The sequence below is a fragment of the Lissotriton vulgaris genome, chromosome 3_1 (assembly GCF_964263255.1).
Source record: "Lissotriton vulgaris chromosome 3_1, aLisVul1.2, whole genome shotgun sequence".
Taxonomy (NCBI): Eukaryota; Metazoa; Chordata; class Amphibia; order Caudata; family Salamandridae; genus Lissotriton; species Lissotriton vulgaris.
In genome coordinates, this window is record NC_141689.1 from 1852269424 (window position 1) to 1852297062 (window position 27639).

Consider the following 27639-nt stretch of genomic DNA (forward strand, 5'->3'; position numbering starts at 1 on the left):
CAGTCACCCCTGAAGAAATTTCCTGAGAGGCCTGAAATGCATTGGTTTACAATAAAACTGCTTTTCACGGATTTTGGCTTTAGCACTTGTTTTTGCTAAGAGGTTCGGATGCCCTGCATTTACATAAGAAACTTGGAAAAATGCTGTTTCCTGGCATGTGGAAGTAAAGAGTGATGAATGTGGAAAAACAATGAACAGAGATGTACGTGAAATTATGAAAAGAAGTGAAAAATTGGCTGCATATGCATTTGAAACATGCTGTGCCACTGGATGGAGCTTGAAGGTGTTCCATTTAGATGTTGTTCTGTCTGGTAATATTTCATAACTTTTGGGGAGGTCCAGCCCCTGAGGCGTTTAAACAGTATATAGCTTAGCAGAAGTTAGTGGGGATGGGGACTTGGTCAAATAGGGTTCATATAGCCAAGAGTTGTGGTATGTGGTAGTATATGAAGAGTAAGCTGAGAATATAAGGGATGGTACAATAGTAAGCAATCATCGTCATGACCTGGTATAACATGGAGGGCAACATTTTCTTGACCATGTGTAAAAGCAAAATGTACACTTCTGCCATCCATAAGTGTTTGAAGGGCGTTTGTCTTGATCTTTTGGTCCTGGCATTGATTCTGTTTCATTTGCATGTGAGAAAATGGTTTGAAATACCTTTTCAAACCTGATGATTTACCGGGCAAGATGATGCTCATGAGAAAGTCCATTGGAGGTTCTGTTGTTATATGCTGGAAATGATTCATCTAGAAAAGGGGTCTCCAAACCGGTCTTGGAGGGCCGGATCCATGCCAGATTTTTTGGATATCCCTATTGAGATACATGTAGTTATTTTAAAAATCTGGCATGGATCCGGCCCTCCAGGACCGGTTTGGAGACCCCTGATCTAGAAGTTGAAGTTATTTTATTCCTGTACCTCTTTCATGCTGCGTTGTTGCACTGGCTACTAGAGTTTGCAAGTTTTTCCATTAGAGAGTTTTGGATGGCTTTACAAGTCAGCTAGAAAGTCTTAAACATACATCTGGCTTCTGTTGAAAAGCAAGATAATGTGAATCAGGACCCAGGTAATGCGAACAGTAAATACATTGGATGACATAGATCACCTGAATTGCTTTTATAATGTCAGTTTCGTTTTATGCTTTAGTCTTCTGAGGGCTTTTGTTAGTCTGGTAATTTCAAGTTTTTGAGCCTCAGCGTGATTGTCCGATCTCGGGATATAGTCTTTTAAGTTTTTCAGTAAACTAAATTTGAAGAGCTCAATTTTCACTTTATTTTATGATGTATAGGTCCAGGTGTATTTTTCACCTAGCATGAACGTGAGAGAATTTACATTTTGATGGATACATCTGCCAGTGGATTCTTCACCTTGTGAATATCCCCTGCGCCAGCAGCATTCGGAAATTTTTTGTAGCTCTCCACGCCAACGAGGACGACGTCACAGAAGCATGGCTCCACTTGCGACTCCGCTGACGTCGCTGGAGCCATAAGAGAGCCTCGTCGGCATGATGACGTCAGTTCCCTTTATACCGCGCCGTCGACGCTGACGGTTTTCTTAGGCTCTGTGGTTTCACTTGCTACTTTATGTTCCTGGATTGTATTTCTGGTCTTCTCTTGTTTTTTTCTCCAAGATGTCTTCGAGGAAGTCGGGTTTCAAGCCCTGAAGGGAGTGCGGAGGACACATGTCCATTACAGATCCTCACGAAGATTGTGTCTGGTGCCTGTCGTCGGATCACGACGTTGAGGGATGCGCCTGCTGTAGGAAGATGAACCCGAAGGCGTTAAAGGAAAGAGAAGCTAAACTGTTCATGGCGAAGATGAGGAAGGAGAAAAGAGGTCGAAGAAGGTCGAGGTCGCGCCCCAGGTCGAGGTCGGGCTGGAAGTGACGTTGGGTCATGCTTCTAAATCAAAGAAGCATAAGAAGAAGAAGAGGCATGGATCTCTGCGCCGTTCAGAGAAGGACACAGCTCCGAAGTCGACCTCTCCAACTCATCGACATCGTAAAGGCTATGTGTCGCCTTCTCCTTCAAATCAGGGTTCGCCTGTTAGATCAACTTCGCCTACGGCTTCACCAGCACAGTCTCCGACACCGGCTCCATCTCTGACTCCCGCTCATTCTCCGGCTCCATTGGAAGAAATTCCGGTGCCTGATGAGTCAACGACTCCATTGGCTCCACCGTCGGTGCCAGTTGGCCTTCTCCAGGCACTTATCCACCTTTCCCTGCTCCGGGGCAAGATCCATAGCATTATTTAAACGCCATGTATGGAGTCTTTCAAAGGGCTATGTACCCCTCTGGAGCACCTTCAGGTCCCATGGGTCCTATGGCATTAAATCTGGGGGTTCCTCAAGCTTACGCTCAGGCTCCCTTTATGCCATTTCTTCCAGCTTAGCATTTCCTGACGCCGAGTACGTCGACGCCGTTCCCTTCATCTCCGGTGCCGTCAGCCAGACCTAGTTCTTCACAGGCTGTTCCACCGGATCCGTGTTCGACACCGGCTTCGGCTCCACCGACGCCAGTTCTAGGAGAGCGGCTCAAAGGATTTTGGAGGAGCAAAGGTATCGAGCAGAAGAAATGGAGGAAGGTGAGCTTCAGGAGTCGGGACTTTTTTGTAGATTTGAGGGAGGCAATTGGCCTTGATATGTCACCAGAATGGGAGCTCTCACCTCCTTCAGATGCTCCTTCAAAGGATGTGGCTCCTTACCACACAGTCATAAGGAAGGCAGCGGAGACTAATATATTGACGGAAGTACTTCATTCTCCTTCCACTGTTGTAGAGCCTTAGCTGCCATTCAATGATGCCATCACTGAGCCAGTAATGGAGGTTTGGCCTAAGCCCTTTTCGGATTTGGCTGTTTCAAAATCTGTTGCCAGGAGATTCAGGGCGGCTCCAGGGGATCCTTACTTTTTAACATTCCATCCTTCTCCTGAGAGTCTGGTGGTTCAAGCTGCCTGTTCAAAAGATCTGAAGCTTTTCCTCAAGTTCCTGGTGATAGGGAGTCGAAAAATGTGCCACTCAGCGAAGAAGGTGTTCTCCCTGGCAAGTATGGCCCTGAAGTCCACGAATGCCACTTGTATTTTGGGTCATTACATCCATGCCCTAATGGACTCTGCGAAACAGCTTGTCCCTAAATTGTCTAAGGAGGACAGACAGAATTTTGATGAGGTCTTGTCAGACACTCAAGCGGCTGCTCGTCAAGTGATTCATAGTTGTTTAGATACTGCGGTCTCTGTTGCCAGGAACATGGGGTCTTCTGTTGCCACAAGAAGAAGTGTTTGGCTTAAGTTTTCGGTGTTCTCCCCGGATGTGCAAGCAACACTTTTAGGCCTCCCTTTTGATGGTTCTGGCCTGTTTGGTAAGAAAGCAGATGCAGCCTTGGAAAGGGTTCAAGGATAGCAAAGCCACAGCTGAATTTCTGGGCCTTCAGCCTAGAGGTTCCTCCTACAGGAAATACAGAGGATTTGGGAGGTCGTCCTTTCGGACCTACAGACAACCTTAGCAGTAGCAGCAGCAGCAGCAGCAGCAGCAGCAGCAGCAGCAGCAGCAAAACACCTTGTACAAGACCTACAGGGGCAAGAACAGCGGTCACACACGAGGTTGTCAGCCCTCCTCCTCCTCCTCTACCTCCCCCCCTCTTGCCACAGCAAAGCAGCCCTAGATCCACCATTCTGGATCATGTTGGTCCTGTGGCGGGTCGGCTTACTCATTTTCTACAGGATTGGGAATCGGTCACTACAATCTTTTAGAGAACGGGTATGCTCTTCCCTTTCGGGAATTCCCTCCAAATTAACCTCCTTGCCAAGGGGCTTGCTCGGAGGACCACCTTCTACTCCTGTAGGAGGAAGTCCTAACTTTACTGAAAAAAGGTGCGATAGAGGTGGTTTCAGAGCAGGAAAGGGTCAGGGATGCTACTTGTATTTCCTGATACTCAAGAAGGATGGCAGGTTACGTCCAATCCTGGATCGCAGGAGGAGAAGTTCAAGATGCTCACCCTTGCGCAGGTTCTTCAAGCGCTGCAACAGGAGGATTGGATGGTGTCAATCAACTTGCATGACGCGTATTTTCGTATCCCGATCCTTAAGTCGCACTGGAAGTATCTCCGCTTTACGGTAGGGTCGCGACATTATCAGTTTGCGGTTTTCCCGTTTGCACTTACTACTGCACCTCGAGTCTTCACCAATGTGATGGCAGTGGTGGCAGCCCTGCTCAGGAGGTCGGGATTCCAGTTTTCCCCTATCTGGACGACTAGCTGATCAAAGTGGAGTCGCCAGAGAAGGTACTTCATCATCTGCAGGTTACAACTCAGCTGTTGTACAGATTGTTTTTTTTTATAAATATGCCCACGTCTCACCTGGTGCCCTCTCGGCGCAACTTGTTCATAGGTGCGGTACTGGGTACTACTGTGTGTCGAGCATTCCCACCTCCACAAAGGATTCTCGACATTCAGGAAATTATTCCTTGTTTTACAATGGAGCAGTCGTTCCAGTCCTGAAGGTCTTTTGCCTGCTCGGTCTGTTTGCTTCCTGCTTCCTGCATTCTGTATGGCAACCATGAACACTGGCACATGAGGGCGCTCCAGTGGTGCCTCCGCATGCAGTGGTATCAGCACAACGGGGATCCCAGGGAGTCTGTGAGGATCTCCAGAGAAGCTGCAACGGATCTGTCTTGGTGGAGCGTGGAGGGCAATCTGTCTTAAGGAAAGCCCTTCCATCTTCTTCCATCGGGGGCCACAGTGATAATGGATACATCCACTCCAGGGTGGGGTGCTCATCTGGGGAACCTGGAGGTCAAGGGTCTTTGGTCTCCAGAGGAAAGGTTGCTTCATATCAACCTTTTAGAATTGCGGGCGATACGTTTGGCGCTCAAGGCCTTCCTCCCTTCCCTTCGCGGTCAGTCGGTTCAAGTCCTGACCGACATCACTACCGCAATGTGGTATGTCAACAAGAAGGGAGGAGTGGGGTCGCATTGTCTCTGCAGAGAGGCTCTGCGTCTCTGGTCCTGGGTTCGGGACCATCAGGTTTGTATGATGGCAAATCGTCTGGCCGGAGTTAGGAACGGGCGTGCAGACAGTCTGTCGGCAGTTCTCTGCAGACCACGAGTAGAGGCTCCATCCGGAGGTGGTTCATCACGTCTTTCGGATGTGGCGAACTCCTCGGGTGGACCTGTTTGCCACTCACGAGAAAGCTCACTGCCCGTCATTCTGCAGTCTCCCGTATCCGATGCAGGGAGCTTTGGGGGACGCGTTTCAGTTGAGTTGGGGCTCCAACACCTTTATGCGTGTCCTCCAATACCCTTGATTCCTTGGGTTCTGAGGAAGATTCGCCAAGACCGGGCCCAAGTCATATTGATTGCCCCGGATTTGCCAAGAAGGGTGTGGTACACAGATATTCTCCACCTTTCCTCGTGGCCTCCGCTCCGTCTCCCTCTCAGGGCAGACCTCCTCTCGTAGTCACAGGGGCAGGTTCTACACCCCCACCTCCAGAACTTACACCTTCATGCCTGGAGATTGAACGGGGCAATCTGAATTCTTTCTTTCTTCCTTCTGACGTGGTAGACGTTATTTTGTCCGCCAGACGTCTCTCCACCAAGTCTATCTATTCCTTTTGGTGGTCCAAGTTTGTTCATTGGTGTGGGGAGAAATTTATTGACCCTTTGAAGGCTCGCTTATCCTACATCCTTCAATTCGTTCTTTCTCTAGCCCAGCAGGGCTTTGCTGTTGCTACTGTGAAGGGCTATTTATCGGCTTTGTCTGCATTCCTTTGCTTGCCGGACCAGCCGTTTTTGTTTAATTCACGCATTGTGCTAAGGTTCATTAAGGGCCTTACTAATAAATTTCCGCCCACTTCCTTTATTGTGCCTCAATGGGACTTAAATCTTGTCTTAAAATCATTTGAGTTCTCCTTTTAAGCCCTTACACAAGTGTCCCTTGAGACTATTGTCTTTTAAAACCGTATTACTTGTTGCCATTACCTCGGCAAGGAGGGCAAGTGAGCTTCAAGCTCTGAGTTCGAAACCCCCGTTCTTGACCATTCATGCTGATAGAATGGTACTCAGAACCAGGGCTGCTTTTCTGCCTAAGGTGGTAACTCCCTTCTATCTGGGGCAGTCAATTACCCTTCCTACCTTCTATCCTCCCCCTTCTAAGGAGGAGGAGTGGTTTCACCGCTTGGACCCTAAAAGGGCAGTGAGTTTTTACCTCAATAGGACTAAAGACTATTGCGTGGATGACCAGCTCTTCGTGGGTTTTGCTGGCTGCAGGAAAGTCAGAGTGGTGCAAAAGCGCACCCTTTCCAGATGGATTATCTTGTGCATCAAGATTTGTTGCTCTTTGGCTGGTAAGGATTCTCTAGAGGGTATAAGGGCTCATTCTACTAGGGCAAAGTCTTCAATATCTGCCTTGTCTAGAGGTGTTCCTGTGGAGGACATTTGTAGAGCGGCAACTTGGGCCTCCCTCCACACCTTCGCGAAGCATTACTGCTTAGATTCCGAGGTGAGGAGGGATGGTCACTTTGCGCGCTCGGTCCTACAGGACTTTTTGGTATAAAAGGGTGGACGCCCTCCGGGAGTGGGGAGTGCTGTGGGACTGTATTCACAAGGCGAGGAATCCACTGGCAGATGTAGCCATCAGAAGAACAAGTTACTTACCTTCAAAACGCCATTGTTTGGTGGATACAGTATCTGCCTGTGTATTCCTCAATGGCCCACCCGCCTCCCCGTTGTCCACCCTTGTATACCCACAATTATGTAATTTTATGTCTGTTACTTTAAGTTGAAGTGTTTAATTCTTTTTGCTTTACTGCATTCATTTCACACTTTGTGTGTTGGTTTGAATACTGTGTATACTGTATATATCTGTGCCGGTCCGTCCGTGGGCCTCGAAGGCATGGATAAAAACGGCTGAACTGATGTCATCACGCCGACTAGGCTCTCTTATGGCTCCAGTGACGTCCGCGGAGTCGCGAGCGGAGCAATGCTTATGGGACGTCATCCTCGAAAGGCGTGGAGAGCCACAAAAATTTTCCGAATGCTGCTGGCGCAGGGGATATTCACAAGGTGAGTAATCCACAGGCAGATACTGTATCCACCAGAAAAAGCGTTACCGAAGGTAAGTAACTTGTTCTTTAGGGTTGATCTTGTCAAAGCGGGGATGTTTATATATTAATCCTCATGTGTAGTCATTAAATAACCCCTCCCACCGGTCATATGGACCTTTCCTTGTCGCCGAAGAGAGCTTAAAAGGAGCATTCATTTGCATAAACCTTTTAGCATCAGTAATTCATTGGACATTTGTAAAAATTAAGAGTTTTTGTGAGTTTAAGGGTTTATTACCAATTTAGTAAATTCAATCTATTTTATTTTGAAATTGTTATGCTTTAGTCATTGTTCTTACAAATTCAAATCCGTTAGTCAATATTTAAAAAAAAGATAAATATCAATATTACTTAAAATCATTGTCAAAATATTGATAATGTATCAAGCGTGTTACATAAAGGAAATTCACCAATCGAAATTGAATTGAGACTAAGATGTCACTTCAGAAACCCAATAAAGAGTTATGACGAGAGACTAAAATGCATAAGCATGATGCCTTTGCACTTCAAATAAAAGAGAACGGTTAAGCTGGAAAGTATTCTCCACTATAATTCAGTAGACATCTCGTAAATGGGACTAGGCTCAAAAAGTGATCGTTCATGTGAAGAGATATGATCTCAATAGCCCAGATAAAGGATCTCCAAAATCAAGTGTCATGTTCTCAGTTTACAGCATCCAAAAGGATTTCAGTAAACTTCTAGGAGCAAGTAAACGCCCCTTTTTCTCAAGTCTTCACAATAAGCCACAGATACAAGTCCTTGAAAAGAAACTTCATCCACATTTTGTGGTTCAGACAGTTATTCCCATGAATCATCCTTCCTGTTGTCTACTCTCCTTCCAGTAAGAACCTCACTATCAGTTGTCTAATACAAAACAAATACATATTCACTAACTAACAGAAGGCTTCTGGAAAGGTACAGAATCTGCATTGGAAATAAAAACATCTTGAGCAAAACAACAATTCAGTATGAAAAAACAGGTCTTTCAATATTAGCATATACATCTTTGTTAATATGGCATCAATAGTTTGGCTTACTAAAGTCAGTTCATTATTATTTCTTTTTATAATGCCTAAGTATGATTGCTTACTGCAAAATTTATTATACTTAATATGTGTATTATGTAGTATTGACCTTTGCACGTTTCAGTTATTTTATGTTATAGCAGATATGATTGGAAGCTGAATTTATACATTTTTGGTATTCAGTTTAAGTGGTGGGGAATCAATTTCTGATTTGTATCTAAACTTCTAGAGGGATGTTTGATATCTTTGTTTGTCAAGTTCTACAGTTTAATTACATGAATGTGTTGCTGTATTAAATGCCCATAGTAGCTCTGTCAAAGCACTTTAATTTCCAGAATAGCTTTTCCAACCCAGGATTTTTCTTTGCATTCTAGTACGTGAAATCCTACACTTTTCATGAAAGTAGTAGGATTCACTGTAAAAAAGCATGCTGGACAAAGTGCCAGATGTCGAGCTCTGTAAATCTTTTTGTAAATTAAATCAAACATATGGCTTGGTTTTTGGCCCCTGTGGTGGCGAAATATTCCTGGCACCGAGCATAAGCCTCTTAAATGTGCTTAATTCTTACATTGGGAGATTGTCAGTTGTGGAGAGGTCTCATCCAGTACTCTGATCCTTCTTTTGTTCTGCTGATTGTTGTTCCACTGTCTTCTGGAATCAAAATAATTTACTGATTTCCCTTTCATGTCCTTTTTGCATTTAATTTAATCTTCAAATTCATACTTCCCGACAAAGATTTCTCAGTTTTAATGAATTTTTCAAAGATTCGTGTCTAGTTATGGTTGTTAAGGTGGCCACAAAATTGTCAGCCTGTAAAAATGATATACTGTCTATTACTTGAGAAAAGCATTCTTTTTGCAGGCATAGTTATTTCTTCAGCAACTCTAACCCAGCCCCACTTTCATTTATTGAAGTGTCCCTAAGAAAGCTATATTGTAATTTTCAGACCTAGAGGGGGGATTAAGACTTAAATTTGTCGTAGTGCGCTCAGTCCCTAGATTTGCCTTCTTAGTAAATCGTAATCCCAAAGAGCAATCAAATGTCAATATTTCTAACTCTCCCTTGGGAAAGTAAAACAAAGCTTGCTTTCTTCTTTTTTAATGACAACATTTAATTAAGGTTAATTTGGTTTACAAACTTGGTTATCGTGGGCAGGCCACTACATGCAGATGAGATTAGCATTTATCTAATGTTCCTCTGCCTTTTTTGCTGTGTTGGGATTTTGTTAATTCATGGAAAAGATTCATAAATTTGCAGCAGCACTGCTTTGAGTGTTCACCCTAAATGAACTGACCTAAACTGTGCAATAAGATGTGTCAAGACAAGATGAGCTGCTCTTGCGTATCACCACCTCTTTAATTTCATTCAATGGTCTGCCTCTTTTGACTCCATAAATTATACTGAACTTTAAGGAGTCCTTTTTATTTGAGCTGTTGTCAGGTTCTTGATTAGATTAATGGAAAGTGTAACTAAAATATATTCCCCAAGTTATTCGTTGTTCAGGCAGCATTGTTGTGTTACTTTTAACTTTCTGTGTTGCTTTTGTTTGTTTGCTTTTTTCCATTTTCTGCTATCGATGAAGGGTTCAGTTCTCAATTAGTGGAGATTACAAGTAATGCATTAGCATCCCTCAGTTATTGCCCTTAACACTTCGTGCTCATTATCTTCTTCTGCTTAAATTACCTTCAATATTAGATGACTTATATTTTCCCAGAAAGTTTTTATTTTACACTTGTTCCTGTCATGTATATCCTTTCTCTTTATTAGACCATTTGTTTTACTGAGGAGAAAACTGCCTTTGTTACTTGTCAGCTCATCTGCTCTTTTATGTTTTAAGTATGATTTGTGTGCGAGTCTCAATAGGAGTATTGCATCCGTTCTGAGTTCCCCTATATGTCCTATTGTTTCCTCTAAGGCAATCAATATTGCCTTCATTCTATTTCTTTTGATATTTGTTAGAGATTAATATTTCTCCAGTAACTGCTTCATCTAGATTTGCAGTGCATACATTGGACATTTTAAGCTTCATTCTCTGTTCACCACCTAGTATTTTGTAGTGATACCTATCAAACCTATAGACATGTATCTTTTCTGTCTAGTTTTGTTTTGTTCCTAAACCTTCTTATGGTCTTCTCATCCAATTCCTTAATTGATGGCTTTTTTTCTTCTCAATGGTGTTCTTTGTTGGTACTCTATATTGCTCTCTGGATACTATTCGAAACTGACATCTATGGAATCACTGTTCGTGTTACTTATGAAATCAAATATGTCAGTCTAACAAATTTTTTTTGTAAATTGGCAAAATCCTACCTATGCCTGTTAGGAAATACAAACGCCTATATATCAAAGACAGAAATTTCATGAGTTGTACACTCCTTAATTATTTACAAAATTGCACTGAATGACTGTACCAAAAAGGGATTCTGGCATCAACGCTGACTTCCTTCAAGTACATTATTGCTTGATGCAACATTAACTGTATTTCCAATAATAAAGATTATTTATCTCAAAACCTTCCATTACATTAACCTTACAAACCCTGTTTTTTAAATTTCATTTACTTAAATAGTTTTATATAGCGCAAATATAACCGAAGGGCATCAGAGCGCAGTTGGACTTCAGGTCCTCCTTGCTATCGTTCTTTACGGGAGGATTGAATAGCAGTTTTTTAAGGTTTTTTTTTTAAGGCTAAGGTCGAGGGGATTATTCGAATCTCAGGTGGGAGAGAATTTCATATTTTCTTAGCAGGCCCAGAGTAAGTACAGTAGTAGGACTTTAGCTTTCTAAATCTCAGGGGTTAAAGCCATAGCGACTTGGCAGCCCCAAGGAAGTGGCTACCTCCTGAGATTGTGAGATTTTGTTTACGGTACAGCAGATTATCGTAGTTTAGGGCTTTATGTGTTAGGCACTCAATTTTTAGCTGGGTCCTGGCTTCTAGATGGAGCCAGAGGAGAGTCTTGAGAGAAGGATTGATACAGTTGAAGTGTCATGTCCCTGTTATGAATCTTTCTGCGACGTTAAGGGGCATTGAGAGGAGCTGTTTTGTGATTTTGGTAAACTTGTTGGGGGTCGCACTCCTGTAGTCCAATCTGGACATAACTAATGACTATCTTGAAGTCCGGGGGCAGGATGAATGGCTTCATCTTTTTGAGTAGGTATCGTTGGTGAGTTGCACTACGATAGTGCGTTAATGTGAGCTTACATGTTAAAGTTTTTATCCAAGGTTATTCCGAGGGTCTTTGTCATTTCAATGATGGCTGGTTTTCAATTGAGGGCATTAAAGTGGTTAACACATATCTTTTCCAATATGTCTCCTATTTACCCGACACATCAATCATTTATTCAAGACAATTTAACTTTGTATCCAGATTATAGGGTTACTTGGTATACTTTCGAGAATTGAGTTCAGAAGGTGGATTTGTATATGTGCTTTTAATGTGAAGTGTATTATTCCTTTTGTTTTATTTGACTGCCCACCGTTTTTACATTTTCAGCTTTTGAAACTCACTTAAAAAAAAATATATAGTATTTTTTGTGTTTTGAGAATTTAAAAAAGTTATTGTGTATGTAATAAATTGAATTAAAACAACTTTGATTGTTGTGTTTTACCTGTTTTATGTATGAATGTTGTAGTAAGATTGTTTTGTGTATTTTTTGGAGTTTTAGAGATGGAGAGCCCACGCTCTGATGTCACTGCAGGATATGCTGGGACAGATGGAACAGGGCAGTTAGGCAGAGTTGTAGGCAGTATATCTGGAATCTAAAACACCTGGCCCTTGAATCATAGATAGCCATGCAAAATACTTCAGGGCAACTGAAATGGAATACTCCAGCATAGAATATAACAAAGAGCATATATTACAGTTTGTACTATAGAGAAACTGAATTGACATCAGACATACACAAATGTGCTCATTGGTCATATATGTTAAACTGCAAACGGTTTGCTCCATCACAGACCCAAGAAATTGTAAAATTGTTAAGGTCAGTTAAAGCGCTCAATGTTGTGTGATGATGCAATTTCTGCATATTGTTGCTGAAGACGAAGGTGCCTGAGATTTTAAGACATAGAACTGAGATAGTGAGGAGTATGTTCTTCATATCACATAGGACAGTATTCAGGCCAATCAATTGCCGGCACTGATGGGAAAGCTTTTCAGCTATTAGTCCAACCTCCTCAGTTATAATGAATCGTACTTTGTTGCAGGTTGAGTGCTGCAACTAAATAACAGCGGTGAAAAAAGCCTCTTGGCTGAAGGGATGTCGTATTGTTACAAAATGGGGCCAAACAGCACATCATTGGCTTGTGACCAAGTCTTTGGAAAAGATTGCCAAATCCTAGGAACAGTAGTTTTAAAATTGAAATACATATTGCAAATCCAAAAATAAAATCTCTGTATAGTGGTGCAAATGGTATCCAGACACCTTATTTGTATCTTGAAAACGCAGGTGGTCAGTTCCCTTAGCAGATAAACCACTAGTCTTTGTCCCCACCCCTACCATCCCACTCAGTCTCCCTATTATAGATAGAAAATTAGTTGTGAATAAGTGAAATAATAGGCATAGTCCTCGATGAAGATAAGAAGCAAGATTTTGTTACGACTGCATCCCTTCCACAGCGTGTTCCTGTAAATAGTGTTTGACACCACTAGAAATTCCTTACCCATCCAGGCATCAGGCTAGAACCCTCACATCATAACATGCCTCGATGTCTCCCGAGTACCAAAATAGGCCTACAATATTACCAGTTGTTCGAAAACCTTGTGATCCTTTGACCTGAATCACTGGTCATGCACGCTGGAATGGTTAGCAGACCGATCAGAGGCCTCCTAGCCGGAGGGATTTGCATTTACAGGTGGTTTTTATGCAGAACAAAAATGTCCATTGCCTTCCCTTAGATTTGTCTGCAGGGTAGCAGTGGTTAGAACAGGGCATTGGCCTAAGGAAAACACTAGCATCATGTCTTCCCTCTTTTAAGGTTTCTTCAGAAAGTAAGCCTGATACACCTACCTTCCTCAGTGAGACTGAGTTCACCCAAGCAATCGTTGAGAGGAAAGGAAAACTCAGTGCAATAGATATTGATGTTACCTCAGTGTGCACAGCCCCTCCCTGTTATGTTGTGCATACAACCCGGCCTGTAGAACAGTTAGTGGTCCCACTGCCTCTCATTTTGGAATAACTATGAAGACTAGAATAGTGTAACTGTCAATAACTCCTGAAGGAATATGGCACGTTACCTCGCATGCTTTTTTTTAGGCATGCCATTACAATGCGGTCCTTACAACGACCGCGTTGTAACAAAGCATGCCATTACTCCGCAAGTCAGAACAACGATTTGCTCTGGGGGACGCTGGATGTTGAAATAGTATAATTTACTATTCCAACTCCCGTCTGTGCAACAGTAGGGAAGGGGTTGGATTTTAAATCCAGCACCTTCTGACCCCTAGAGCAAGTAGTTGTTCCCACTTGCGCGGTGGTTGCAACATCCGTATTGTAATGGCACGTGGTGTTCCGGTTTCGTGGTAAACGATGTTCACCCTCCTGGAGCCTATTAGAGCTCCCTGTCCCTACTGTGGAAATGCAAATAAATCACAATATGTCTTGATCCTCTCGAACACCCACCAGCACCACTCCCTTGGCCTTTGCATGACCATAAGGCTATCTCTTGCAGCTCTCTGTCCTGGCTCTGGGACTACTCTCACCCCTTTGCCACTTCACCCACCAATATCTCATTCTCATCGGCCTGCAAACATCTAGTATATTCCTTCCTATTGAAGGAACTTGGATCTGTACAGGACTCTGCTTGGGTCTTGCCTGACAGGTATGGCCTAGTCTTGTGGCTCTGTTTTTTTTAGACCTAGCCTGCCATTTTTCCAAGTTATGTCACCCATCGCCACTAGCCTGCCCTTCTTGCTGGCATGGGGATCTCTAGGCATGTTCTTGGCTGTGGAAAATCGCCATCTGAGCCAGTGTGCAGTGTTGAGCAAGATCCAGGAGGATGGGTGCACTAGGTTCCCAAAGGGCAGTGATTGGCGCGGACACAAGGAATTGTGTTTGAGGTCACCTAACTGCAGATGATGGCATCTAATCTTCCTCACCTCATTGGTCAGAAGAGGTGAGGGATGGAAAGCGAGCCCTCACAAACCTTTTTGGTAGGTATTGGTGATTATAAAACAAAGGCCATGCTAGGACGTAGCACTGCCCATGCCAAGAGGTAAGAGCCCTATTGTCGTAAAGGAGTGCTCTTATTGTTTTTGTGTGTGTGAGAAAAACCGGGGAATTGTGCATATATTTTCTGAAGTTTCATTTGACTTGGCTAACAAAATGTCTCAATGGGAAATGGTGAGTGGAGCCCAAAAATGTTCATAAAACTAGTATCTTACTGACAGAACATTGGACTGTGCAAGTCATTTGCTCTGTATTTTGGAAAACATAATCCTTTTCTAATGTGAATTAAGATTTTTTCTGTAGTCCTATGCAGACTTTGCATTGTGTGTGAGTGACTGGTAATAAAAAGTACTGTTATGAGGCACACATTGGAGGCATGCAATTTTCTCTTCATGTGACACGAAAGACAAATTATTCTAGTTACATGTGTCTTTTAAGCAGGACATTTAAAATTGCTTCTGAAACGCTCTGATAATTAGCAAGACTCTTTTTAGGTTTTGCCTGCACAGCACATGCAAAACCTCTTGTAAAGAAACAAAAGCCTCCTAAAAGGGGCTTAGAGCTTACAGTTGCTCACCAACTTGTCTCCCATGTCACTCTCATTTCCTTGCTCCCTATTGGACATCGCCTCCTCCTCTCCTCTGGCTTCCTTCTGGGGTTTTGTATGTATCCCTGCTGTGGAGCGTAGACCAAGTACAGCTTCCTGCCTGTCCCTGCATGCCTGCAGAGGTATTTATTTTTTATTTTTAGGTGTAGTACTCGGAGTGCATCATTTTGCAGGCTTTCTCTAGTTACCCCTCTCACTCCGCCTACATTCGTTGCATGCCCTATCCCCACCCCCCACACACACTTTCCTGTGCTAGATTTTTTAGGTCTGTAGTACATTGGTGCCCTGCAGGTAGTTGTCCGAGCAGACAAAATGTCAGCAATGATAATATGTAAACAGTAGCGTGCAGTAAAGATATCGACCTTGTCTGTGGTGGTGGCCATCTTGAATAGTTACGAAAAGAAAGACATGTTCGATAGCTCCTATTTAAATTACAGCACAGTGGCAACCTTCATTGTAGGCTGTCAAGGAAGCTGTGCATATAAAACAGTGCTTCAAGAGGGGTTTCTTAAAGGGTGCAATTTGGATATTCAGCTACAAAATCCATTTCTCCTGAGAAAATCTTATTGGATATTGTGTTTCTGAAGTCCAATATGTTTTACAGAAAATAAATCTTTAAAAAATATCTATTTTATGTACTTCGTTTGACATACTGTGCGTTCTTCAAGGTCATTGGTGACAAACACTCTAATTAATGTGTCCTAACATTTTCTGTGGCTTTCACCCAATGTTCTTCTATGTTCATCTCTGCCCCTAGTATGAGTACACGTTGTGCTACTTCTCTTGGGTAAAGCAAGGTTAGTGGTCCGTTGCCTGTTCAAGCGGCGGAGGGTGGAGGACATGGAGGTGCATGATATGGTTGGCAGAAGTGGCAAGAGATTCACCAGTGTATCTCGCAGGAAGAGCACTTGTTGTTCATCCTGCCCCTCCACCACCTCCCTCTTGTGTTTGCTTGCTCTATTTGACCTCTTGTCCCATCAACAGATTCTTCCTCTTCCCACCCCGTAACTTGGGGTCACACCCGCTCTTTGCTGTTGACCCCAACCCACGCTGGTTTTAGACCTTTTGCACATTAGCGCAGGCTGCTGAGCAGCATTGTGTTGGGGAGGGGGGGAAAGCACTATGACTTGGTCAGTGGTTGTGCAACACAGTGCTTTTTTCTTTTTTTTTTTTAACTTTAAGCCATGTTACACAACAGCGAGTGCTGCTCTGCAACATGTAAAATGTGGGCAAAGACGATTTTGCCCAGGCAAAACATATTGGATTTGTCATTGCTTGTTTGCATAGGCGTTTTAGGGATTCTTGTTTAGAGAATGGGGTAGAGTACAGAACATATTTTTTAGAAGTGGAAAGACGTTAACAGTAAAACATATTTATTTGGGGAAAAACCTGCCTGTGGCCTTGGTATCACTCATGCTTATAAGTTTTGACTTTAATATTCAATTTTTGCTTTTTATGTGTTGATTTATCTCACGTTTTGGTGTTCTTGAGGGAAATCTACGGGCAAATGGTTTATTTTAGTGTGCATTTTCATCACAGTAGAATGTGGTGATGGAAAAAATAAAAAAAGATTTGACCGCAATGACGGGAACACTGAGAATTTTAAAGACCACGCCGGAGAGGCATACGAACTGTACCTGTACTGCTCGATCCCTGAGCACCTACAGGAGCAGATTTACCCCACCAAAGCAGATTGAATAGGGACTCCTCCCATAAAGAAAATAAGGGCCTCATATAGAGTGACTCATCCTACAATAAACCTGTGGAGGAGGGAAATGAATAAATTAATTATTTTTAGTGGTCTAACAAGGATACAAATATAAGAATACAATACACCATAAAATCTTCTCCATATAACTGGAGCAAGAGGTGGTCATAGAACAGAGTGCAGAAAGATTTGTGTTGTCAAAAAACGTTTTGTCCTGAAGAAGGTTGTGTTTATCAAGTTTCATCCACCGAAACGCCTCGTTGACAACCCTAGATCTGTATTGTGATTTCTCTATGTACTTTTACGGTGAAACTTTATAGTTAAATGCACATGCCGAATGTGATATTTTTGTGTTTTTATCGTGAAATTATCTATGCAAATGTAAGAATTGTGTTTTTAATTTTGATGGTATATAGATCAGATCCCTACCTGAAAATATTCTATTTGTTACAAACATAAAGCAATGTATGTGTCATTTTAAGATAATATAATGATTTTAAAGAGTACATTTTCTATATTACAATAACTGAGAAATGTTTGCATATAATAATGTTCAGTTGTAGATATTGGAGTGAGTGAAAAGTGTAAAACTTCATACTGTTGGATATACCATTAGAATATATGACACAAAATGGGCCCTTCTTTGTTTTGATTATAAACAACCCTGTCCCTTTTGGATGTAAGGGCACTTCTCACATTTTTGTGGTGTGACATTTCACCCCCTATGTTCCAATTTAGCATATTTTCCTGTTGAGCTAATGAAATACGCAAATGTGAATTTATTTGGAACCTTTATCCAGATGTTTCCTTCTTATACCATGTTTACCAGGACCTGAAACGTGCATTACCGCCCGGACTTGGCCTGTCTGAAACACACATTACATCCCTCAGCTACGATAGCTCTAAAGAGGGTATCATTGAAGCAGGACCTTTTCAAGGTAAATGTTTTTCTTCATATTCAAAACAGTAGCCCCTCATTTTGTATGTGAAAACAAAATTAACATAAAACCTTTGTTTCTATTGTAGCGTTTATCGTTTATATAGAGGTTAATACCCCGATGTGGGACGCTGAAGCGCATTTTCATACTGGACTACACAGTGGGGAGGAGGGGGGAGTGCATGGTTGCCTGAGAGTTGTTTGTTTGTGAGCCTAAGTGGGAAGTGTTTTGCGTGAGTGGCTGGTGAGGTGATCTTATCTTGGGGCACACATTAGCGTTATGATCGCGGTGATGTCAGAGATAGGCAGATTATGATCGTAGGACTAAAACATATAGGTAGCTATACTGCACCGTGTTATGATGGCCAGTACAGCAAGTAGCTGTAGATAAGTATTTATTAAGAACAAGCAGGTACGTCCACACAGCAGGTTGTATACAGGTGCACTGTCTTCATATTATTCTAGAATGACTAATGAGGTATTAAGAAAGTCACAATGCTATGCGTAACTATGGATACAGAGATGCCACATCTCCACTCTTTGATTGAAAATAATAAATTAATGATACTAATAATAAAACTAAGAAATACAAAACTACAGAAGGAATAGAGATGTAACTTAGAAGAAATAAATTAAAAGTTAGTACAATAATATTAGCTATAATCCCTTTCTTTTCACAACATATAATTTACATTACATAAATTCTGCATCTCACTGGTACATTTATTGCTCTACTAACGCGCGTTACTCTTGTGGAACAACTTGGAGATTGAACAGTTCCATTGATGACCTGGGTAGAATCTGTAGAGATGACTCTTGGAGACTGTTGAAAAGTTGTAGAAGGAATGCTGGATGATCCATTAGCAGATGAACTCATGACTTCATCCCACATCCAATTCATGGAAGAAGTAGATTTTGTACGTTTTTTCTTAGAACATGTATCACTACACAAGGTTATTCTGTTATAATGCCACACATTCCCATCGCTCAATTTGGCAGATTTTGAATAAGGAGAAGTAACTTGTAAAGGTGTAGAATATTTGCTTTGGCCTTTTTTAACTTTTGAAGATAACTTTACTTTGACCCAATCTCCTGCTTTTAATTTGAGATCACTTGCATTCTGTGTTTGTCAAAATGAAATTTGCAAGAGTCATGCATTTTCCTTAAATTAGATCCCACTAGAGCCGGTGACCACTTGTTATGAATCTTCATCGTTTTCCAAGCTACATTGTCTTTACTAAAAGGTTCTCTCCCTCTTACAATTCTGAAATGACTATATCCAGTTCAAGTAGGAGTGATTCTGTAAGCCCACAATGTGCTTAAAAGTTATTTTTCACAATTTTTTCCTGCATTTAAGGATGCTTGGGCACTGCCCATAATAACTCTGTTGAACCTTTCAACAATTCCATTTCCAGCAGGATTATAGACTGGGGCACATTTCCTGCAAATTCCATTTCTTTCTAATAATGTTATGTATTTTTTGGATGTCACTTTGGGTATTCCTTCTTGTATGAATACATTTTGCAAAAAAGTAATGACTTGTTTACTATCAAAATTCTCAGTGATTTCAATTTCAGGCCATTTAGAGAAATCATCATTTACAACCAAAATGTGTTTGTTTCCTTCATCCTCCTCAATCGGATCCAGCCAATCAATACTGAGGTTTTCCCATGGACAATCTGGAATTGCTCTGATGCCAAGTGTGGGTCTAAGTACTCTTAGGGATTTGTCGACATCGGCACAAATGGAACAACTTCTAACAAAGTTTTCAATATCTTTATCTATTCCTGGCCACCAATATAGCATTTTGATTCTCGATTTCAACTTCGTGATGCCAAGATGACCTTGGTGATTGATTTCTAGTATTCTCATACGTAATGTAACGGAAAAAATAATCATTTCACATCTACAGATGTAACCATAGTTGTCAATGGATAATTCATCTTGAATTTCCCACATAGCTTTTAAATCTCCCTGAAGATCGTTTTTACTTGGCCAGCCTATGGTGATGAGGCTTGCAGCTTTAGATAGTACATCATCATGAGAATACCCATTATCCCATTCTTCTTTTGGTATAGCACACTTGTCATCAAATACTATGGCTACACTGAAATCATCTGAGTCTGAACATGAATTGGATTCATGCTGTAATGGTGACCTGCTGAGGTAATCAGCTACTTGATTTTTTCCCCCTGGAAGGTATTCAATATTATATGTAAAGTTCATCAACTTAAAATTCATTTTTTCAATCATAGCTCTGGCCTCGAGTATACCTTCTGACGTTAATACTTTAAGTAAAGGTTTGTGGTCGGTACGAAGAATGAATCTTGTCCCCCAAACAAATTGTCTGAACTTTTCTGTAGCCAATACAGTGGCTAGCATTTCTTTTTCTATTACTGAATATTTCTCTTCAGGAGGAGACATCGAGCAAGAAGCGAATGCAATAGTTACTTCTTCACCATGATTGTTTATTTGTGAAAGTACAGCTCCTAGTCCTTTGCCACTAGCATCAGTCATGATGATACTATATGCAAATTTGTCAAAAGCTTGAAGTGGAAAAGCAGATGTGAGGTCAGATTTAATCCCTTGAAAATCACGTTCAAGTTCTTCATTCCATACAAATTCTTGTTTGATTTTCAGTAATTGTCTCAAATTGTTCGTTTTTGTGGTGAAATAATTCTTTGCAAATTTGAAATAAAATTCTGCGGATCCAAGAAAGGATCTTACTTCATCCTTGGATGTTGGTGAAGATGCTTTTTCAATTGCTTCAATTCGACATTTCTTAGGGGATATACCATCTCCACCGACTTGATAGCCAAGATAAGTTACAGAATTCATTCTAAATTTGCATTTTTTTAAATCAGCAGTTAACCCTTTTTCTGCTAACACACATTTTCAATTTTTCATCATATTCATTCGCATCTCGACCCATTATTAAAATGTTGTCTTGAAAGTATGTTATACCTTTTATGCCTTTGAATAATTTGTGCATTAGCCTTTGGAATACGGCAGCAGCTGAAGCGAGGCCGAATGGCATTTATATTAACAGTATATAACAGTAACAACCAAAGGGTGTAATGAATGCTGTCAAACCTCTGCTGTTGTCGTGTAGTTGAATCTGATGATAGGCTGATGTTAAGTCTATCGTAGTAAACTATTTTATACCTTTAGTTTGTGATAACAGTTCATCTATCCTGGGAAGATGAAATGTGTCTATTATAATATTTTTATTGATATCCCTCATATCTATGCTCAATCGCAAACAGCCATCAGATTTCCGTGCGACGACTAACGGAGCCAACCATTCTGCACTTTCAACTGGCTCTATGATCCCCTATTTCTCTAAAGTGTCTAATTCTGCCATGATACCTTCTCTGACACTTAAAGGAATATTCCTTGCTTGATGGCTTACAGGAATTGCATTTTGTTTAATGATTATCTTATGAGTGAACCCATTGAGTTTTCCTACCTCTCCTGTAAAAGACATTTGGAAATTTCGTCCTATTTCTCTTTTCCCTTTCCTAGGAAAGATTCTTGAAAGTCATATTACTTCCTGCCTCTCGAACTTCATTGAGGACAATCACCTTTTAGCCTCTAATCAGGCCGGCTTCCGTCCAGTTCACTCGACGGAATCCGTGGTCCTCCCAGTCCTGGATGAGCTTAGGCAACGTGCAGACTCCAACTCTTCTCAGGCATTGGTTCTCCTTGATCTATCCGCCGCCTTCGACACGGTCGACCATTCCATCCTTCTCGACCGTGTCGGAGGTGCTGGTATTCGGGGATCCTCTCTGGCCTGGCTCACTTCTTTTCTAGGAGATCGGACATAGGCCGTCCATCTGGAAGGCTTCTCAGCCCCTCCCTGTCCAATCACCTGTGGTGTCCCTCAGGGTTCTGCTCTTTCCCCTCTCCTTTTCAACCTTTATATCCACCCTCTTATTTCTGCCCTTCAAAACATGGAGGTGTCAGTGTATAATTACACTGACGACCTCCAGCTTATCTTCAACCTTTCCCCTTCTGACGAATCCAGGTCCAACTTCTGTTCTGTCCTCTCTTTTATATTCGACTGGATGAACTTCAACCAGTTGAAATTAAATCCGGACAAAACTGAGCTCGTACTTACCGGTAACCTCCCCAGCCCTTGGTCCTCTGCTTTTTGGCCCCCTGCCCTCGGTTCCCCTCCCTCCCCTTCTGCTAAAGCGAAAACCTTGGGTATCCTATTCAGTCAGGATCTGACTATGCACCCTCAGATCAGTGCCGTCATTTCATCCTGCTTCCTATCCCTACGCATCATCCGCAAAATCTCCCGCTTTTTTTCTGTTGAGGCTCTTAAGCTCATTGTAATGGCCATGATTGTCTCCCGCCTGGACTATGGCAATGGGCTTTTTGTAGGGATCCCGGCATATGAGCTTCGGCGCCTCCAGCTCATTCAGAATCAGGTGGCCCGCCGGATATACCAACTTCCTAAGCATCACCGTGTCACTCCCCTTCTCAAATCCCTTCATTGGCTCCCCATTTCCCAACGTTCCCTTTTCAAACTGGGCTGTCTTACTTTTATGGCCCTTGCAGGCACTTCCCCCAAATTTCTTAATTCTAAAATTCAGCCCTATCTTCCTACAAGAAACCTCTGTTCCTCTACCCAAGTCTCTCTGGTCATCCCTCGTTTCAAAAGGAAAAACACGTTGGCCTCCGGTTCTCTATTCTTGCCCCTACTTTCTGGAATGCCCTTCCCCTTTCTGTCAGGACCTTAACCAACTAAATGGAGTTCCGGAAAGCCCTCAAAACTCATCTCTTTCTTTTAGCTTTCCCTTTGTAATTACTGGCTCTTCTTCCCCCTTTTTCTCTTCCCCTCTCTGTGCCAAATCTGAACATAGCGCCATGAATGTTTTTAACTTCAACTTCAAATTGTTTAGTTATATTATTGGTGAAATCTTTATTTACCTCATCAATGAGCATAACTTCATCATCTGATTTAGGGTTAAAGATGATTCCTAATTCACCTTGATCAATCCACCCTAATACAGAAGGTCCTTTTTCGGCAACAAACAGTTTGCCTCTAGTCGATCTGTCTTTAAACTTGAAGATGTCCTCAATGTAACCTACCATAGGGATCTTTTCACCAGTGAATGTTACTGGTTGAATGTCTGAAGGTTTTAACTTCTGTTTAAGAATGCCAGCAAATTTATTTTTCCCATACAGCACGTTATCTTTCAGGTAGCAAAATCCTGTGATACTCTCTCACAATGCAATCCATGTGCACCAGCTTCTTCCTAAACTCATAGTTGTCCAACATCATCCACATTTCCTGCATTATCACCAACTGCACCATCAGACCCAACAGCAGGACCTCCATGTGCGTCTTTAAAATTACCAACATTTCCAGAGTTCGCATAACAGTTGTTATCAGGTGCATGTGACTGTAAGTTTCGTTTTCACTGCTTTTATTCCTATTCATGGCTTTTGGAATCACCTTTGGGTAAATGCCAGGAAACCTGGTCATATCAACAATCATCAGTATTCTTGGTTTCAACCTTTACCTTAAGTTGCAATCATGATACATCGTTGTCTTATTTTGATAAGTCTCAACCTTTTCCAAAATGAAACAATATTCCAGCACAGTCTTGTTTTCCTTTTCACCCACCCAGCAAGAAAACACCTACATTACAACATGCCTGTCTCTCAAGAAAGTAAAAAGGCTATGTCCATTGTTTATTGCGGTGCATTCGTATAGCTCTAACCTTTTGCTAGCAAATTACCCTCGAAGTCCAGATTGGAAGCTAAAGCTATTTCTATATACTCTGATAAATCTATTAGTCCTTCTATCAGCCCATTGGACTATGGTGAATATAAGGAAACCTTGTATTGTGCCATCTCTAAATCATTTAGAACGTTTGTCACTCTGTTCGCCTCAAATTGCACACCTTTATCAGACAAAATAACCTTTGGCAATCCTAATACAAAAATCCTGCTGACAAAAGCAACTGTGGTTTCTGAGGTAATGCAGCTTTAAAAATAATAGTAAATCCAGTTGCTTAATATTCAGTCACTAAAAGTAACAGCATCAATTTAGTAGGCACTTAGATGGTCAACAAAAACAATGGCAAGCTTAATCCAAGGCTTGTTTGGTAAAATTACTGTGCTCAAAGGTGTTTGAGACTTAATAATGGACTTAATACTGTTTTCAATAGAACTATCCATGCCAAGCCTCCAGTAATATGTTCTAATTATCTGAGTGGCAGTAACTCCTAAATGGCAGTCATGCACACTCTATATTAAACCTGTTCCAGTGACACAAACTTCCAGTCTCATTAAAAGGACACTTTTACAATTAGTTCTGCAAATACTTGGCTGAAGCTATTAGATTCCTTGTGCGACACTCTGTTATCCTTTGGCCAAACTTCTTCAATGTACTTAGACAATAGGCAACAATTTTGATCCATCTTGCAACTTTTCTTCTGGTTTCAATACACCTTTACATACGCTAGTGTTGCCTACCCAGATGGCAACACATTCTTTGACCTTGGAATTCCAGGGTAAGTGCATTATTTCAAAATGTAATAATTTTACCTTGGCTATCAACCTCACTAGTCTAGAAGACACCTTATGCACTTCTTATCCCACATTTGATATCAAAGGGGTTGTGGGCCTTGTAAATTACAAATTTAGTTATTTACAGATAGGCTTTACGTTTCTGACCTGCCCACGTACCAGCTAAAGGCTAGAGTTCTGTGGTGAAGATTGGCAACATCCTATGTGTGTGTGTGTGTGTGACAGACAAAAAAGGTTATTGTCCGTTTCCTCTTCTTCACCTTTTGACACAGCACCATGAGCCAACCCTATAGCATTGAAGTCCACTGTTTCATTGCACTTCAGCTTCACATTTTGTTTGATTATGGGGACACTTAAAATGGACTTATGTGATTGAGACTTCTAGCTACAGATTCCTTACCTTTGAATTTTTCCCAGGTGTCAGACTGGATCCAGAAGATTTTTTTGTGAGCAGTACCCCTGCACGCCGGTAGGTGGTGTCTATCGGGTCTGCGGATTGTCGCCGGTGTCTTTGCAGGAAGTGTTGTCTGCTGCACCGCCTCGGCACGCTGACTTAAATTCTTTTCTTTCTGTGTAAGCCACTCTGATCCGAGAGAACTACCCGTCTGTCCATTTTTGGCAGTTATTTTGCGACCTTATGTAACCTTTTTTGAGGTTTTTTCCTCCTGTGTGTCGAGGATGTCTTTGAGGAAGTCCGGTTTCAAAGCCTGTGGTGCCTGTCACTGTGACCATGATTCCAAGTCGTGCTCCGTCTGCCGGGCCATGGCGCCGAAGGCTTTGATGGAGTGATCCCTGAAGCAGTTAGAGGCCCAGCATGCGACTCTGCAGAAGACACAATCCGGGTTGAGAGGAAGGTCTCAGGAACGTTCCAAAAGTCTGAAGTTCTTTTTGTCCCACTCGAAATCGTTGGGGCAGTCAGGCAAGGGGCTAAAAAAACACAAGAAGTCAAAGTGCCCTTGAACTTCTCCTCATTCGTCAGCCGGCGCGACAAAGAAACATTGACATTCGAGGCCTGGTTCCTTTGAACCTGTGTATTGGCCGATTCGGCGTCTCCTCAAATTAAAGCGTTTTATGAGGCCATACGTCTAACTTTTGAGCGGCCTGACCCCTCCGGCGTGCCTTTTTGCGCCGTGGGGTTGGAGGGGTCCCACCTGGTTCTGCGCTGGTGGCTAGGATGAGCCCCCATGGATCCAGTCATAGATCCGGACCGGTGCCTGTTGTGGCACTCTGACCAACGCCGTCCCCAATGGCGATGCTCCTGGCACCGTTGTCTCCCACCGGCAGCACCATCCCCCTTTGTGATACCCAAATCAAATGCGGAGCCGCGTCAACGGTCGCCGACAGGAAAGCAGTGCCTGAGCCCTATTCTAAAGGGGAAGGTCTTGGGGAGGAATGGGAGCCTCGTGATCAGGATATGGACTGGCTTAAGGAACGGGGTGATACCAGCTAACTTGATAAGTCTCCAGATACCGGAAAGTTTTCTCCCCTTACTGTGACTACAGAGGAGGGAGCTACGTACGTAGTGGTGGTGCGGAGGATGGCTGAGGTCCTGGTCCAAACCCAGCAAAGGGGCTCCTGTGAACAGGATGATCGCCTGTCACCACTGCCCCATCCAGGGGACCCACATTTCCACACCCAAAACCGGAGAGCTTAATGTTACAAGCCTCCACTTTCCATGGAGTGTTCTCTGCTGCTCCCCCGGACAGGGAATTGTAGAGACTGGACAACTTAGGAAAGAAAAGGTTTATTTTCTTCTGCCAGCCTTGCATTACGGTCAGGGAACACTGCATGCTTATTGGGCCGCTACTCCCACAGGCTGTAGGAAGCCGTTGCTCAAGTGCTGCCACAGATCCTGGAGGAGGCCTGGGCCATTCTCTACCAAACAGTTGCAGACAGAAGTGGTGCAGCGAAGTTCACTATAAACTGTGTCTTGGACATGACCAACTCACTGGGCAAAGTGGTTTCGTCAACTGTGTCCTCAGATGCCACGCCTGGTTGAGAATGTCTGGCTTTTCTGGGGATGTCCAGGTTTGCCTCATGGACATGTCCTTCGATGGCACCCATCTCTTCAGAGAGCAGGCAGATATGGTGTTGGAGCACTTTAAGGACTCGGGGGCTATGGACAAGCCCTTGGACCTCTCGGCTTCTCTACGTCATCCCCAGCCTGCCTTTTGCTCCTTACGTGGTTGCGGAAGGATCTTTCAACCGCACCAACCCTATGCCAGACACCGAGCCGAACAAGCTTCCCAACCTCTGAGTGGCAGAGTGTGCAGTTCCTATCGACCTCGTGAGTCTGCAGGCCAGTGGTCCAACACAAATTGTGGCCTAGTCTTATAGCATTAAATCATGCAAGAAATGTAAACGATTCAGACGCCTCTGTATTTTTGCCCTGAATTATGCATCAGGAAAGGCAGACATTGCTTTTAAGTTCTGACTTGCATCGTTTTGGTGAGCTCTTTTATACATAGCCGTTAAAGATTTACAAATGGAAAGTGACTTCTGTCAGTCACACAACTATGGCAAACTAAGACCTGTATGAACATCTGCAATAATTCTTTCTCAGACTTCTATTTCTGACCATGTCTGTATGGCTCTCCTTATCACTGACCAATCTTGCCTCATCCTGTATAGAGGATTTGAACTTGGAAATCCCTATTTGCGAATTGCACATCCTTCCATCAGAGTCTCAAAACCAGCCAAGATCGTACGGACGGAACACTCTGATTAGTTGCTTAATTCTCTAGATTATTGTGATTATTGGTTTTGCCTTAAGAGTACTGTGCTAAATCAATGAAGGCGAGTATTCCAATATGTAGGTTATCTTGATTTAACAGTGGTGTTTTTATTTCACAGCAGTATTGAAGAGTGCTTCTTGCCTCAGTATCATGCCTTCTGTTAATTGACTTCTTGATTATTGATCTACTCAGTCTATGGTGTAAAGTCCCAATCAGGGTCCAGTCAGTGATTCCTTCACCCAATTGAGATTTATCTTTTTATAGTAGTTTCTTAACCCGTATCCTCTCTCGGTTCGCTATGGTTAAGTACCCAATCTCCAAGCAAAATAGAAGGATTTAGGATTATTCCTGTGTGGTTCTTAGCTTCTTATGGACTGACAGTGAAGCCTTGCTTATATACTTGCAGAGCCCTGGTGAGAACCCCCCCTTCACTGTGAAATGGTTTTTCGTAAGGGTGTGTCCTCCCCGTCTCTCATCTCTGCTTTCGAGTTGGGTAGAGGCAGAAAAACTAAACCCACTAGGTAAACCGGGCCCGTCTTGGTGAGGGAGGCCAACTGTGATGCACTGTAGAGCAGTTGTTGAAGGCTGGTGTGCTCGGGTGTTCTGTGGAACAATTAAATGTTATCCATGTTTCTATGCCCTGGCTGAATTGTAAAACCTCCTTTTCTTTTTTCTCCACTCCTACCCAGTGGCACGCAAGAAGCAATCATTGATGTTTTACAGCTAAGGTAATTTTTGTTACTTTCCACCTTCAAGAAAAGCAACGTTTTCTACTTTTGGCTTAGAGACTGTGTTAGCTGTCTCTCCAACTCAATGTTTCCC

General features: G+C 42.5%; 1 protein-coding gene across 8 annotated transcripts in view; it reads left to right on the forward strand.

The window, feature by feature from the left end:
* ARFIP1 (ARF interacting protein 1) overlaps positions 1-27639 on the forward strand; it is a 420416-nt gene that overhangs the window by 222984 nt on the left and 169793 nt on the right. For all 8 annotated transcript variants that reach the window (XM_086962303.1, XM_086962308.1, XM_086962307.1 and 5 more), the window contains one exon: positions 17429-17537. In XM_086962303.1, the coding sequence (XP_086818429.1) occupies positions 17429-17537 (109 nt within the window). The remainder of the gene's footprint in view (positions 1-17428; positions 17538-27639) is intronic.